This window comes from Emydura macquarii, unplaced genomic scaffold (genome assembly GCF_026122565.2).
Source record: "Emydura macquarii macquarii isolate MOO-44397 ecotype Brisbane River unplaced genomic scaffold, CSIRO-AGI_Emac_v2 contig_212, whole genome shotgun sequence".
Taxonomy (NCBI): Eukaryota; Metazoa; Chordata; order Testudines; family Chelidae; genus Emydura; species Emydura macquarii.
Genome location: NW_027130349.1, coordinates 642,352 through 657,507, shown reverse-complemented (window position 1 = coordinate 657,507; position 15,156 = coordinate 642,352). Strand labels below are relative to the sequence as shown.

The following is a 15,156-nucleotide window of genomic DNA, read 5'->3' as shown; positions in this document are numbered from 1 at the left end:
CCTTCTCATGGTGCCTGCGCTTTCGATATGCTTTTGTGGGGCCAGCATCATCGGCTCCATCATTAGTGTCGGTGCCGCAGTCTGCTCCGTGACAATTCTCAGTGCAGATGTTTGTCTCGGCACCATTAATGCTGTCAGTGTCCATTGGTGCCTCAGATGTTGTCGGTGCCGAAGACACTGCGGGTACAATTGGTGCCAATGTCGTGGACTCAGTATGTGTCGGTGCCGTGCCGTTTGTCAGCACCAAGGTCTGTGTCGGTGCCAATGTTGACACGGTTACTGCCATTTTGTGGACTGTTATTTTCAACAGTGCTGTATTGAATTGGAGTTGTTTTGTTTTATCTCTCAGCTCTTTAGTGGAGCAGGGAGAGCCTTCCTTGTTGTGGAAGTCAGTGTACCAGAGGAACTTACAGCCTCTTTGGTACCAACTCTTCTGTCCATTCCCGGTGAGCTTCTTCTCTTACTCTGCTCTATTGCAGGTGGGATAGAGTGCCTTTTTTGAGACTTATCCGAAGAGCTATTACCCTGTCCAGAGTCTGAGGCAGGTCTCAAAGACCTCTCCATAAGTATTAGCTTCAGGCAGAGATCCCTGTCATGCCTGGCTCTAGATTTTAGGTTCATGCAGTGGATGCATTTTTGGGTGATATGCCTTTCGCCTAGGCATCTGATGCACTCCGAGTGCCCATCCAAAGCTGGCATAGCATGAGGCACACTGTTTAAAGCCAGGAGATCCCAGCATGATATTTCTATTAGCCATTAACTACAGAGTACGTCTGAGGGAATTTTTTTTTATTTGGTAAGGGAAGGATTGAGGTAAACTACCCTGAACTACAGGTAAACTACTCTAAACTACAGGGAAACTAACTAATGAGGAAATATAAACTATTAACGATTTATGAAGCAGGCTGCGAAGAGCTGCTGAGGGCTCCATCTTGGATCTCGGATGGTTGAGAAAGAACCGAGGGGTCAGGTTGCGCATGCACTGAAAAGGGTGCCAGCGGCACCGCAAGACAGGAACAGCACATGCGCAATCCGGACGGGCACTGCTGACAAAATCTCAGATCAAGGACATAAGGACACACCAACACTTGTTGTGGAGCACCCACAGGGACACTACTAGAAGAATCATCTTTGTTGCATGTCTCCTGCTCAGATTCTGAGCCCCATGGTTCTCCTTCCTCTGTAGAGGAGGGGGAGGACAAGAAGGAGGAAGAGTAAGAAGGCACATGCCTCCTGTTGGTCTTCCCTTTTTTGGTCTCTCTTTTCTTGTAGCCTGCCTCACAGGTCAAGGAGCCCTGTTGTTGCTCTAATGAGCTTTCTATCTCATTTCTCCCCTGCCGGATCCCAACTCCTAGAGAATGGAAGGGAGGTTTGCTGTCCAAAACCTCTGGCTCAAACTGAGAGTGGGAAGGTCTATTATGAGATCTGCTTCTTTTTCCAGGGAAAGAGCCATTTTAATACTTGGTGTGTGGGAGTGTAAAGACTTGTAGCCCTACAAGGCTGTTCTCTTCACAGTTCTCTTCAGGAGTATCCTGGGCCTTAGTCTCTGGGCAGCTGGATGAGGTCCTCCTCATCCTTCAAACCTCTCCCTAGTTTGTTCTGTGGCTCCAGGTCTGGTTTTCCCACATTGGAGTTGCATCTACCCGGACAGGCAATGGACCCACAAGCCTGTCCGACTCAGAGCCCTGTGCCCTAATGCAGTTAAGGGTAGTTGACTGAGTGCAGGCAGGGCATACCTCATTGTCTGCTGAGTCTGTGAAGGCTGCATCACAAAGAGAGCGCTTTTGGACTTGATCTGGTGCTTCCTTGGCTGCTCTGCCACGCCTGGGAGGGAGGCAGAAGAGCTGGCAAGATGGAACTGCTACTGCAGGTGAACCACCAAGCTGCTGAAATTCAACTCAGGGAGAAGGAGAAAGTGTTAGGTAGAAGACCTTGCCTGCTACAGGAATGAAAAGCAAAACAGGGAAGCAAAAGAAAGTAGAAGCAGCTAAATCACTAACTGACCAATGCCAAGGAGACAGAGAATCTACTGGCAAATAGGAGCTGATGGATGTGGCCAACACACATGGCACAAGAACTGCGAGCTGCAGTGTAGAGAAGAGCAGCCCAGATGTCTCTGAATTCTGGAAAACACTGGTCTGCAGAAAGAGATACCCTGTTTCAGATTATGCTCTAATACAGCAGTTCTCAATCAGTGGTTCTAGAAGTCAGTCAAGGCTCACCAGTTGATGACTGCAAAATCCCTACATGTATTATAAGAGCAGACGGTCGGGGCAAAATATGACCCGACAGTATCTCTTCCAGGATAAGGATCCCCAAGTTAACATCAGACAGATAAAGAAAGGCAATTGACCTTGCTAACCTGAAACTAGAAGGCAAATCAAAGTGCACCTGATTTCAGGCAAAGAAGTCTTCACTGTCTGCTTCAAGAATGATTTAGTGAAGTGAAAAGATAGAAAGACTGGCAGAAAAATGTCTGATTTAGACATTTTGATTATTAAATGCAACACAAAAGCAAAATATATATTAAAATGGAATAGCTGAAAATCCAAAGAGGCAGATTCTTCCACCTTATGTTGAATACTAACTTATTTTTGCAATTAGTTTCATTGAAATCTTTAAGACTACTCTATGAGACCACAAGCAGACTGAGGTACTAGTCAATGTAAAGAAAGGTTGCAGAATATGACCAAAAGTCAGGAAAAGCCAGATCTAAAGTTAAAGCACAGAGCTGGTAGTCACAATTCCTGTTCTTCTGGTTACAACAATTTCAACATGGCAAAGTTTTCACTGCTGGAACTTTATATTTTGCGATTAAATATTTTAACTCTGCATAAATGTAATTTTCGTAACTTACTCGTTTTGTTAAAAAGACAGAAAGAGAAAAAAGGAATTGCTTTTGCTTAATATTAGCATTTAAATAGTCTGTCTCCATAAGGTTTTCCAATGCACACCTTATTGATATAAGAACTGAGGTGGGGGTCAGGTTCCCACTTTTCCTAATTCTGTTTGATTGGAGACTGTTTTCTGCAGGAGTGGGTTAACAAGGCAGCAACAGACTGGTTTACAATTTGAAGACTATATCTACACAACAGAAAAAGAGAAAAAGCTTAGACTTTGCAGAAGATGGCAGAATGCAGCAAATTCATTTAATATATTTTAGAAGTATTTGGCTAATAATTTACGTATTTCTCAATGTATTTTGCTAATGGATATTTTAATTAATTTAAGCAAAAATGCTAATATTTTCCCTAGTTTAAACCCTACTATCAACCAATCAACAGCTCTTCTCTAAACATGCAATTCAACAAGAATCAGAGTGACTTCAGTGCAGGCTTCTATTGTTGGAAAGACTGAAAGTACTACGTTTACAAAGTTTATTATTGTTTTACCAGACTGCTCAGCTTTAGCATTAATTTATCAGTTCAGTCCCAAAACACACTTGAGATTTAGCTAAATTCCCCAAGTTGTAATTTCTATTAAGATGCATTTGTAATATTGGTGCAGTACGGAAAAATTAAATTATTAAATCAATGAGAATGTGTTCTTTCTAAAATAAAACATACACCATATTTTTCAACTCATCATCTCATTTTTCAGTCAGAAGCAGTTTCTGTACTTTTGCCTACAGATGTGCCAAACATGTCCTGTCTACTTATATTATTAGTTCTTTTATATCCAATCTATTTTTTAAAAATTAGTTGACTACCTAGAAATCTCATAGGCTGTCAGATATCATTTAATGTGCTATGGATTTGAGACAATTTAATATACTAATGAATAATTATGTTATTGCACAGCTGCTGAAACTGAATGTTTAGTAGGGGGGGGGGTTTAAAAAGTAAGGATTTAGCTTGGAAGACGAACTGAGAGATTTCTAAAGTTAGCCTGGAATTTCTGTTCTTACAGACTAAGGCCTGGTCTACACTAGGTATAACTATGTCGTTCAGGGCTGTGAAAAATCCATACCCCTGAATGATGCAGTTAAACCAACCTAATCCGCGGTGCAGACAGCACTAGGCTGACCAAGAATTCGCGTGAAAATGAAATTATATGAGATTTATTATTGCTATGTAGCCCTTCAATCAATCAATGGATATATTAAATGTATTTACAAAATCTTTACTATCAGAATTAAATTAAGACCTAGTTTATGCCACTCAAGTTTTATGACTTTTTGCTAGCCTAGGGCATAAATAGTATAAGTAACTATTTTTGCTTAGCTACCTTTTGCAAGCTACAGCAACTCAAATATCACAAGAACTCACCCCCTGCAGCAGAAAAGAATATATACACTCCCACTACAAGGTGTCAGTAAACTAAACTACTTGTCAATGGCATGTGCCAACAAGGACAGAGACAAAACACTTTTTTTTGGTCCAAATGGCCTCCACTTGAGGAAGTCTTTAATATATCTAACATCAAACTATCCTGGCAGCAGAGGAGGACAGGGAAAGCTAGTCACCCCAAGCCAAGTCATCTGCCTTTCCTCTTTTTGATGTTCAAATCCACAGCATCTTAACATTTCCTGGGTCTGCTCCTTCTCTCCAAGCATGATCAAGGCCATGACCTTATACAGAGCCACCAAGCCTTGAACAATTGCCCAAGGTGCCGTGCAAATCTAACTTCATAAGAACGGCCATACTGGGTCAGACCAATGGTCCATCTAGTTCAGTACCCTGTCTTCCAACAGTGGCCAATGTAGGTGTTTCAGAGGGAATGACAGAACAGGACAATCATCGAGTGCTCCGAATTGGAACTTCCTTCTCTAGTGAAGCTAGGCTTATGCTGAATTTGTAGAAAAAGGGCATTATCACAATTCCTGAAATAGAGAGTCATAAAAAAGTGCAATCATTCTTTCATCCTTGAGAAATCTCAAAAACAGAATGGATATGTAATAACTATCTGATCTACTACAAACTATGTACTGCGAATCACTGAAAATCCTGGGTAAGCTAATCACATTGTACCAAATTCTTCATGTTTCCTGCTATTAAATTACATAAAAAGACATCTTGAGTTAGATTAGGCACCTCTCCTAATATTAACATTGTACAAAATTGCTGCAGTTGGCACAGGGAGGGCCTATGTAAGGCCTCCTATCATTTAAGCTGACCTGCCACTTATACAGTCCTCTGCATCCACAGCACACTGCAGAAAAGTTTCTCACAAACCCCAAATAGACCAATGTGTAGAGGAGATTTATTATCAAATTGCAGGGAGATGCTACAGATTCACAACTATGCAGATCCTGTGACGAACTCATAGATGGGAAGGTGAATTCCATTATCCTCTAAACTCCCTGTGTACAGTTTGAATAATCACTATTTTTTTTTTTGAGAATATATACAGGTAACTGATGCTGCAGCAGGATGGCAGGAAATCATCTGATTTTGCTTTCCTGACATACACCAGAGATAATATGAGATCTAAGGTAGAGTTCTCAAACAAATTAAAAAAAATTAATCTCAATTAATCACACTGTTAAACAATAACAGAATATCATTTATTTAAATATTTTTTTGTTTTCTGCACAGAATACAAAATGTACAGTGCTCACTTTATCATGAAAATGAAACTTACAACTGTAGATTTTTTTTGTTACATAACTTCTTGTTCAGCCAATCGCTAAGACAAGTTTATTTACATTTATGGGAGATAATGTTGCCCGCTTCTTATTTACAATGTCACCTGAAAGTGAGAACAGGTGTTCACATGACACTTTTGTAGCTGGCATTGCAAGGTATTTATATGACAGATATCTGAATGAACTTTGTCTTAGCGATTGGCTGAACAAGAAGTAGGAAGGACTGAGTGGACTTGTAGGCACTAAAGTTTTACACTGTTTTGTTTTTAAGTGCAGTTATATAACAAAAAGCCATACATTCGTAAGTTGCACTTTCATGATAAAGAGACTGCACTACAGTATTTGTATGAGGTGAACTGAAAAATACTGTTTCTTTTGCTAATCTTTTTTACAATGCAAATATTTGTAATAAAAATATAAAGTGAGCACTGTACACTTTGTATTCTGTGTTGTAATTGAAATCAATAGATTTTAAAATACAGAAAAACATCCAAAGATGTTTATAATAAATTTAAATGAGTATTCTATTATTATTTAACAGTGCAATTAAAACTGTGATTAATCCCATTAATTTAACCGAGTTAATTTGTTTTGCGTTAATCACTTGAGTTACCTGCGATTAATTGACAACCCTAATCTAAAAAGATACAGATTACAAAGATTGGAACTGTACTAATGAGGACTATAAGCACCCTTGAAAGGGAGGGAAATAATTTGTTTGCTAGAAAATCCAGAGGGTATCTTTTGGCAAATGAAGTTCTTTTGGCTTTTCAATTTACACTGCTCATCTCCTGTGTCAGTCTTACACTACTTCCAAATGTGAAAACAAACAACATGAGGCACAGCCAGAAAAATACATGTGATTAAAACGTTCCTATAGTAAATAAGGAAAGCTGTTTTTGCCCTGAATTCCATAGGATTTGACATAACCTTTCTAGAAAGGTCAACCGCCTTTCTTCATCTATCTGAAATTAACCTGGGAAGCCAGCTTTGCTGCTAACAGAGTAATGAACTGTACGTATGGTGTCTGAACATAAGACTCAATTCCTTCTTTCTTCTCAGGAACTAAATGCTAGTTTTAAAAGGTCTCTGCATCAGTCTGACAATTCTCTCAACCATTCCAAATAATCTGGAAATATGTTTTAGAATTCCATTTTCTGAATATTAAACATTTTGATACTATTGATTCATATGAAGTCATTAAAACATTTTCTAAATTAATATGTAACTAATGTACATTGATATCCTTGTCACGCACCCACCCTTCTCTGTGTCAAAGTTTTCAGAAAAATGTGATAATTGGGCTTACAAATTTACTCTAGTTGTAAACTCAATTGTAAAAAGTAAAAGAAAGTTCATAAAATGTTACAATAACCTATAACAACAAATGTTAAAAAAAGTAAGTCAAGCTGCTTTCAACAATGGATGTTAACAGCAAGTGCAAGAGAACCTGACAGAGAGACTAAATTAGTCCAAATAAAAAGGCCATGTTGATATAACTTAAAGACGGTGTTGAATTTATGCTTGGTAAAAAACAGAAGACATGGAACTGGAAATTAATTGACCAGAATGGGCGTGTCAGATATCAGGCATCTGTGGTAGACAAAATAATAAGGGTACGGGCTATTCCACCCACCATTCTTTTGTGGGTCTTTAAAGAAAGAAACTTTGGGGGAAAATTGAGAACAGACGGCAGCTACTGGAGAGACGATCACCACCAGGCCTGCCACCCCCACCATCTTCTGGGATCACATACCTTCTTTGTCCTAATCCTAGTCCTGAGATATCCTCAACAGACTGGGCCAGCGAGAGGGACCCAGATAATACTACCACTTCCACCACACCAGCTGAATACCAAGCACCACCTGGGAGGACATGGGATATAGCCCTTCTCAACTAATGTCTTCTCTCTTCCCCAAAGGGACAGTTATTACAATTTTCATACCATCTAAGAGACTGTCAAACAAGTGGGGTTTTCTGTCTAAAAATTCACTCTAGAATTCTGCTTTAACTGTTTTTCTTTATCTTTAATAAAAGGGTTAAAAAGATTTTTAATAGTATATGTTTGCCATAGTACTAAGCAGGCTAAAGTCTCTGTATATCAAAGCCCAAACCATGTTTAACTTTGTTTAATGATGGACAGTGACTGGGTTATGTTAACACCTTTGGCCCATTTATTCCATCTAAATAAATGCAACAGAAACTAACCAAAAACTAAGACTTTAAACTAATGCTAAAAGAAGATTTTAAGTTTATAAGCATGAGAAAAGAATTAAGACTCCATGAGCAACTTTTGTTACTTTTTGATTTCTAAATACTTCAATCTGAAACCGTAATGTTTTCAGTTTTTCATATGAATTATTTTCCTATTTTTTCACATTTTATGAGACCGTTGCCTGCTCAGTTACAACAGGATTTAGGATTTACTTACCTTCTGCAGCATTCACTTTGCTATCTTATGCAGCTTCACAAGTGTTGGTGCAATTCTGATTAACTGATAAAAATGTAGGCAGCTTGTTTTTGTCTCATGCAATTTTCCACCAAGAATATTTTCACCTCCAAAAATTCTAGGTAATAATTCCCCAGCACCTCTAATTCAAGAACGCTGTACATAACAAGAGAGGCACTCCAACTGTCGGTGTTGAATGTTGTCTTAATTGTGGTACAAATGCCAGAATACATTGCACAAAAGAAAATTTATATCAAGAAATTAGGTATTAGTCAGACTATTGGGCCAAACTCTGATACGTACTTGTTCAAGTGTGGTTTATTCAAGAATTCTGGTTTAACAGAACCAGATGTAATAGATAAGAATATAAATACAGGCGAGGTTATAAACTTACTCATGTAAGGCAACTTTTCTGGACAAGCCTGGTAAGGAGAATATGTGAAGTTTTCTGGAAGATACATTGTTGTTTGAGCAAGGTAGTCACTGGCATTGTTGCCTTCAGTATAATCTTAAAGAAAAAAAACAATGTATTTTTGTAAAATTGAAAGTTTTCCAATGGCTTTTCCTCAATACATCACAATATCAGCAAGGATTGTTCACATCTTATCCTGACATCATTGTGTAAACTTTATGTCTGCTGTAAATTCTGGCAGTGAAGATAAAAACACAGTGAAGCATTATAGAGCTGATCCTTATGAATTCTGATCTACTTACTCTAGCTCTTGATAAACCTATTTCTTCTAGAAGAAATAAGTTCAGTTTCACAAGTCACCTTGTAAAGAGTGACCACTCTTTCCTTCCCTATTACCCCCTGAAGTTGGGGGAAGGGAGAAAGGGAGAGAAAATGAAGGGTGCTTAGATCTAGGTTTTTATACACCCATTTGTAAAGAAGCTATGTCATTGTTATGAAGAAATACACAACTTTTTTTAAAAAAGAATTAAGAAAGAAATATTCTTACCTGTGCCATTCAGTGTAGCATTTTTATTAGTGTACAATCTGATCATATGTCCTATTGTTTTCACATTTTCTCTCAACATTATACCTCGGGCTTGCACCATAAAGAGATAGGTGTTTGCTGTTAAAACACAAAAGTGACTTCAATTCATATCAAACTTAATTCAATAGTATTTCATTTTATGTTAGCATTTACCAATTTATGTAATCAAATCAATACTGAATAATGTCTGAGTTCCAGGGTTATCCCTCAAAAACCTGCTAGACAAAGTACAGAAGCCATAGGTGAAACCTAAAAATATTTACAGTAAAAATCAAGATACAGGCAAGAAGAAAAATATATTACTTCATATTCCTAGACCTAACTGAAATGGAAAAAATAAAGTTAAGATTTCAAATACACTGTTTACTGGCACAATTTCATTTCCAACTACCCTGCAAAAAAATCCTATTAAGATAAAGCATTAAAAATTAATTTACCTGTAATAAGTTACCTATATTTTTAGAAGAGAAATAAAGAACAGCAATTCTTCTTAACCCACAAAAGCATCCATTTTCTACTTCTTGTCTGTTTGTATGGGAATGCTAAGATTTACCTCTGTTCATTCACCACCAGGCAGAAGTATTAAACAGCAGATGTGTCATTTTACAAGTATATAACACCAATCACTGAAAAATCTCAAAATACAATAGAACCCGTTTATCCGACCGTCCTATGTATTAACTGAAGTCAGCACATACAGAACCAAAAGTGGGCGATCTCTCCTGTAGCCACTAGATGGCGCTGCAACCTCACATTCTCTGGACAATCCGAATTTTTTATGGTCTAATCTGGCCCTATTAGATCGGATAAATGGGGTTCTGCTGTACTAAAAGTTTCCTTGTGAAGTAGATATTAGAGACATTACAGGTTGGTAAACTGAGGTACAGAGAGTTTAACTGATTCACTCCAGGTGACAGCACATCAGTAACAGAACCAAGAATCCTGTCTCTCAGCTCAGTACTCAAAGCCCTAGACAGAACTCATATAATGCTGTCTTTGTCCTGAACAGATGAACGCAATCTAATTAATATAGGGCACACACATCTGAAAGATAAAATGTTCTGGTACCTTCCAAATAGGCAGAAGCCTAAATGGGATCCATACAACTTCAGTAATTTACAAGTGAATGGACAAATTCCTTTCGTAAATCAGTTCCAGAGGGGTAGCCGTGTTATTCTGTATACAGCTCAAGAGCCTCTCACCTCAGATTATTAAATCATCCTGTAGCTTTCAGGTCCTTTTTGGAATCCTTAGGACTTGTCTACACAGCCCTGCAGTGCAGACTATGGCATTGTGAGTTGCAGCGCACACTAAAGTGTTGCGCTATAACTGCCCCATGTAGACCCTGCTAGCACAAACTAAAAGGTACCTAGTTCACATTAATGTAGTCCCATTTCAAATATGACTATGTTAACATGAACTAGGTATGTTTTAGTTTGAGCTAGCAGGGTCAACATGGAGAAGTTACAGCACGGTTCAGTGAACGCTGCAATTCAGTGCATGGAGTGCCATTTAGACAAGCCCTTAGTACTTCTGGATGCCCAAACAACATGTCATTATGGATTCTTAAGAGAAGCCATAAAGAAAAGCAATGGTTCACTGAAATACTGAGACATAGGTATGTACAGGAAACATGGATAATTATCAGTGGAGATTTTGTTGTACAGAATTTTTTTTTCCAGAGCAGTGCAGCAGTTTAGACACAAATGGCTACCATTCTGTTTCACTATCTATGGAAGTACAAAATTTAAAAATTGGAAGAAGCATTAACTGACCATCTTGACCATTCATATATATAAATATATATATAATTTTCATTCTTTGTTGGTTTACTTTTTCATGACTGAAAGCTGAAGTTTGTATTTCTTTCCATCCTGGGTGGACATTTCAATGTAATTTTACTAACTGTTTAGTCCCCTTTACCATCTGTATGTACTAAGTATGACAAACTTTAATACAATGTGTGTTTATTGACTGAACAATACAGGATCCAGGTGGCTAAAGGCATGAGGCCATACACACATTATAATTGATTAAAAACACACATCTTGATGTGTATTAATGCAGTGGGTATTTAAAATTTTTAATTGCCATTTTGACCATAAGATTCCACCAAAACAAGCATTACATGTAAAATTTTCTCTTCTTCCTTTTTCCTGCAAACCTGATTTCTTACCTCTTGTGTTTGCACTCCCTACCCAAAAATTAAACCTCCAGACATTGAAAGTAAGAAAATCCTATGTAATTATATCTTCAAATATACAGATATACAAGGTAACTAGTTTTCCCTTAAAAGAGTGAGAATCCTGTGATGATGGTAAGCAATTCAAGGAACATGTCCATTTACTAAAGTGATCAGTAATACAAACTGCATCAGGAAGCAATGAAGATACAGGTCAAAGCTATATAATCAGTGTTTTTGTTACTGTTTTGTTTTGAAATGTATTTGTTTATTTCATTTTGAAATGTAATAGACAGGAGATCAGGTGCCTACAAGACATATGAAAGGCAAACCCAAAATTTAAGGCTGCATCTACATAAAAATAAAAAAAGCTTGGCTAATTGAGAAAAAGAATATCCTAACAAAACTAGGTGGGAATTTGAATCCCTCTTCATTAGGGGATAAGTTATGAAGGCCTGAGAAACATAGCTGGTCAGGAACTTTTTGAAAAGATTTTGGGTTTTTTTTAAATCAGAAAGTGCCAGGTCATCAAAACCAAAACTGTTAATGGAAAAGACTCAGTTTCTACAAATTTCCCATTTTGAAATTTAAAAAAAAAAAAAAAAAAAGCTTGTAAACAAAAGAGGTCATTTTGGGAGGTAAAAATTACTTTTTGTTTCAAAATTGAGTTAATTTACAATAGAAAAATGTTTAAACGAGTCAAAATCCAAATGAAATGTTTCAATTAACCCTGTTTTTTTCCTTCAAATTCCTAAAAAATTTTGAGTGACTTTTCATCCCAATTCAGGACAGGAATTATTTTTTGAAAACTCTAAACTTCCCATGGAATAAGAAAATCATGTCCCATCTGGTTGTCTCTGAAAGAACAAAGCAGGGTTCAAAGCCATAGGAAGGATAAATTTGATCTAGTTCATATTACTGAAACCTAGTAGGATGATTCACGCACCTGGAATGTTAAAATCAATGGTTATAACCTATTTAGGAAGGATCAAGTAGGCAAAAGTGTAAGGGCATTGATATTTTATGTCAAAAACGGCCTCACGTGGTTTTGAGACATTGATAACGCAAAAGAAAGTTATCTTGAATGCTTATGAACCTAAAAATGACCATACTGGGCTAGATCAATGGTTCATCTAGCCCAGTATCCTGTCTTTTGACAATGGCCAATCCCAGATGCTTCAAAGGAAATGAACAGAATAGGGAAATTATCAAGTGATCCATCCCCTGTCATCCAGTTCCACCTGCCAGTCAGAAGTTTAGGGACACCCTGACCATCTTGGCTAATAGTCACTGATAGATCTATCCTCCATGAAATTATTTAATTATTTTTTGAACCCAGTTATACTTTTGGTTTTCACAACATCTCCTGGCAATGAGTTCCACAGGCTGTCTGTGAGTTGTATGAAGAAGTACTTCCTTTTGTTTATTTTAAACCTGCTGCCAATGAATTTCATTGGGTGACCCTGATTCTTGTCCTACGTGAAGTGGTAAATAACACTTCCTATTCACTTTCTCCACATTTGGCATTGGCCACTGTCAGAACACAGGATACTCGGCTAGATGGCCAATTGATCTGACCCAATATAGTTCAATATCTCAACAAATAAAACACAAAATGGGGTATTAGCTGATGTCTGCTACAGACCTCCAAATCACATTACGGACAGGATGACCACCTCCTTATGCATCTATCTATAATGTTTAAGAAAAAAAACTGTAATCATGGAGGACTTCAATTGAGTGATATATGCTAAAGGTCTCATGCTACTAATACTAAAACATTCTTGGAATTTCTGGCATTATAGGTGACAATTTCCTAACTCAGGAAGTGTTGCAATAAGAGGGAATTCCTTATTAGACCTTGTTTCTAACATATAAAGAGGAACTGATCACCAAACTAAAAATAATTGGTAGCTCTAGTACAAGTAATCATGCTTTCATATTTATAATGTGCAAGCCAAATTAAGCCCAAACAAGTAATGTATGCACTTGGTGCTTTAATAGGCTATTTCATAAAGCTGAAAACAATTATGAGCCAAACCAGCTGGGAGGAAGAATTTAATCAGAAAAATGTGAATGATAATCAGAAGTATTTCAGAACACCTTACTAGATGCCCCAAAAGCCACAATCCCACAACTGAGAAAGAATGCCTTGCTGGTTAAAACACTGACCTGGTTTAGAGAGAAAGTAAATGAAGCTATAAAATATATATATAACAAATGGAAGAAAAAAAGTTGATATTAATATAAATCAGAAGCTATGAATTGTTTAAAAAAAAAAAAAAAAAAAAAAAGATGAGATGCAGGGAACTGATGGGCAGGATTCCCTGGGAGGCAAATATGAGGAGGAAAGGAATCCAAGAGAGCTGGCTGTATTTTAAAGAAATCTTATTGAGGGCACAGGAGCAAACCATCCCGATGTGCAGAAAGAATAGCAAATATGGTAGGCGTCCAGCTTGGCTTAACAAAGAAGTCTTTGGCGAACTTTAAACACAAAAAAGAAACTTACAAGAAGTGGAAGCTTGGTCAGATGACTAGGGAGGATTATAAAAATACTGCTCGAACATGCAGGAATGAAATCAGGAAGGCCAAAGCACAATTGGAGTTGCAGCTAGCAAGGGATGTGAAGGGGAACAAGAAGGGTTTCTACAGGTATGTTGCCAACAAGAGGAAGATTAGGGAAAGTGTGGGACCCTTAGAGAATGAGAGAGGCAACCTAGTGACAGAGGATGTGGAGAAACCTGAGGTACTCAATGCCTTTTTTGCCTCTGTCTTCACAGACAAGATCAGCTCCCAGACAGCTTCACTGGGTGGCACAGAATGGGAAGGAGGCGAACATCCCGCAGTGCTGAAGGCACAGGTCCAAGACTATTTAGAAGGATTGGACATACACAAGTCCATGGGGCCGGATGCAATGCACCCGAGGGTGCTGAGGGAGTTGGCTGAGGTGATTTCAGAGCCATCGGCTATTATCTTTGAAAGCTCGTGGCAACAGGGGGAGGTCCCTGAGGACTGGAAAAAAGCAAATATAGTGCCCATTTTCAAAAAAGGGAGGAAAGAGGATCCAGGGAACTACAGACCGGTCAGTCTCACTTCAATCCCTGGAAAAATCATGGAGCAGGTCCTTAAGGAATCCATTTCAAGGCACTTGGAAGAGAGGAAGGTGATCAGGAACAGTCAACACGGATTCACCAAGGGAAAGTCATGCCTGACCAACCTGATTGCTTTCTATGACGAGGTGACTGGCTCTGCGGATGTAGGGAAGGCGGTAGATGTGATATACCTTGACTTTAGCAAAGCTTTTGATACTGTCTCTCACAGTATTCTTATCAGCAAGTTAAAGAAGTATGGGTTGGATGAATGGACTATAAAATGGATAGAGAACTGGTTAGAGCATAGGGCTCAACAAGTAGTGATCAATGGCTCCATGTTTAGCTGGCAACCGGTCACAAGCGGAGTTCCCCAGGGGTCAGTCCTGGGGCCGGTTTTGTTCAACATCTTCATTAATGATCTGGAGGATGGGGTAGATTGCACCCTCAGCAAGTTTGCGGATGACACTAAGCTGGGGGGAGTGGCAGATACCCTGGAAGGTAGGGATAGGATACAGAAGGACCTAAACAAACTGGAGGATTGGGCCAAAAGAAATCTAATGAGGTTCAACAAAGAAAAGTGCAGAGTCCTCCACTTAGGAAGAAAGAATCCCATGCACAGCTATAGACTGGGGACCGACAAGCTAGGCAGCAGTTCTGCAGAAAAGGACCTGGGGGTCACAGTGGATAAAAAGCTGGATATGAGTCAGCAGTGTGCCCTGGTTGTCAAGAAGGCTAATAGCATATTGGGCTGCATTAGGAGGAGCACTGCCAGCAAGTCACGGGAAGTGATTATTCCCCTCTATTCGGCATTGGTAAGGCCGCATTTAGAGTATTGTGTCCAGTTTTGG

The 15,156-nt window shown here is 38.5% G+C and overlaps 1 protein-coding gene across 2 annotated transcripts in view; it reads right to left on the bottom strand.

The window, feature by feature from the left end:
* The window catches only part of B4GALT6 (beta-1,4-galactosyltransferase 6), a 55,206-nt gene that overhangs the window by 23,142 nt on the left and 16,908 nt on the right, over positions 1-15,156 (bottom strand). The window contains exons 2-3 of one of the 2 annotated variants that reach the window (XM_067546235.1): positions 8,996-9,112; positions 8,431-8,544 (exon numbers count right to left, since the gene is read on the bottom strand). The exons of the other annotated variant lie outside the window; for it this stretch is intronic. Of the exons in view, the coding sequence (XP_067402336.1) occupies positions 8,431-8,544; positions 8,996-9,112 (231 nt within the window). The remainder of the gene's footprint in view (positions 1-8,430; positions 8,545-8,995; positions 9,113-15,156) is intronic. 2 annotated transcript variants of the gene reach the window in all.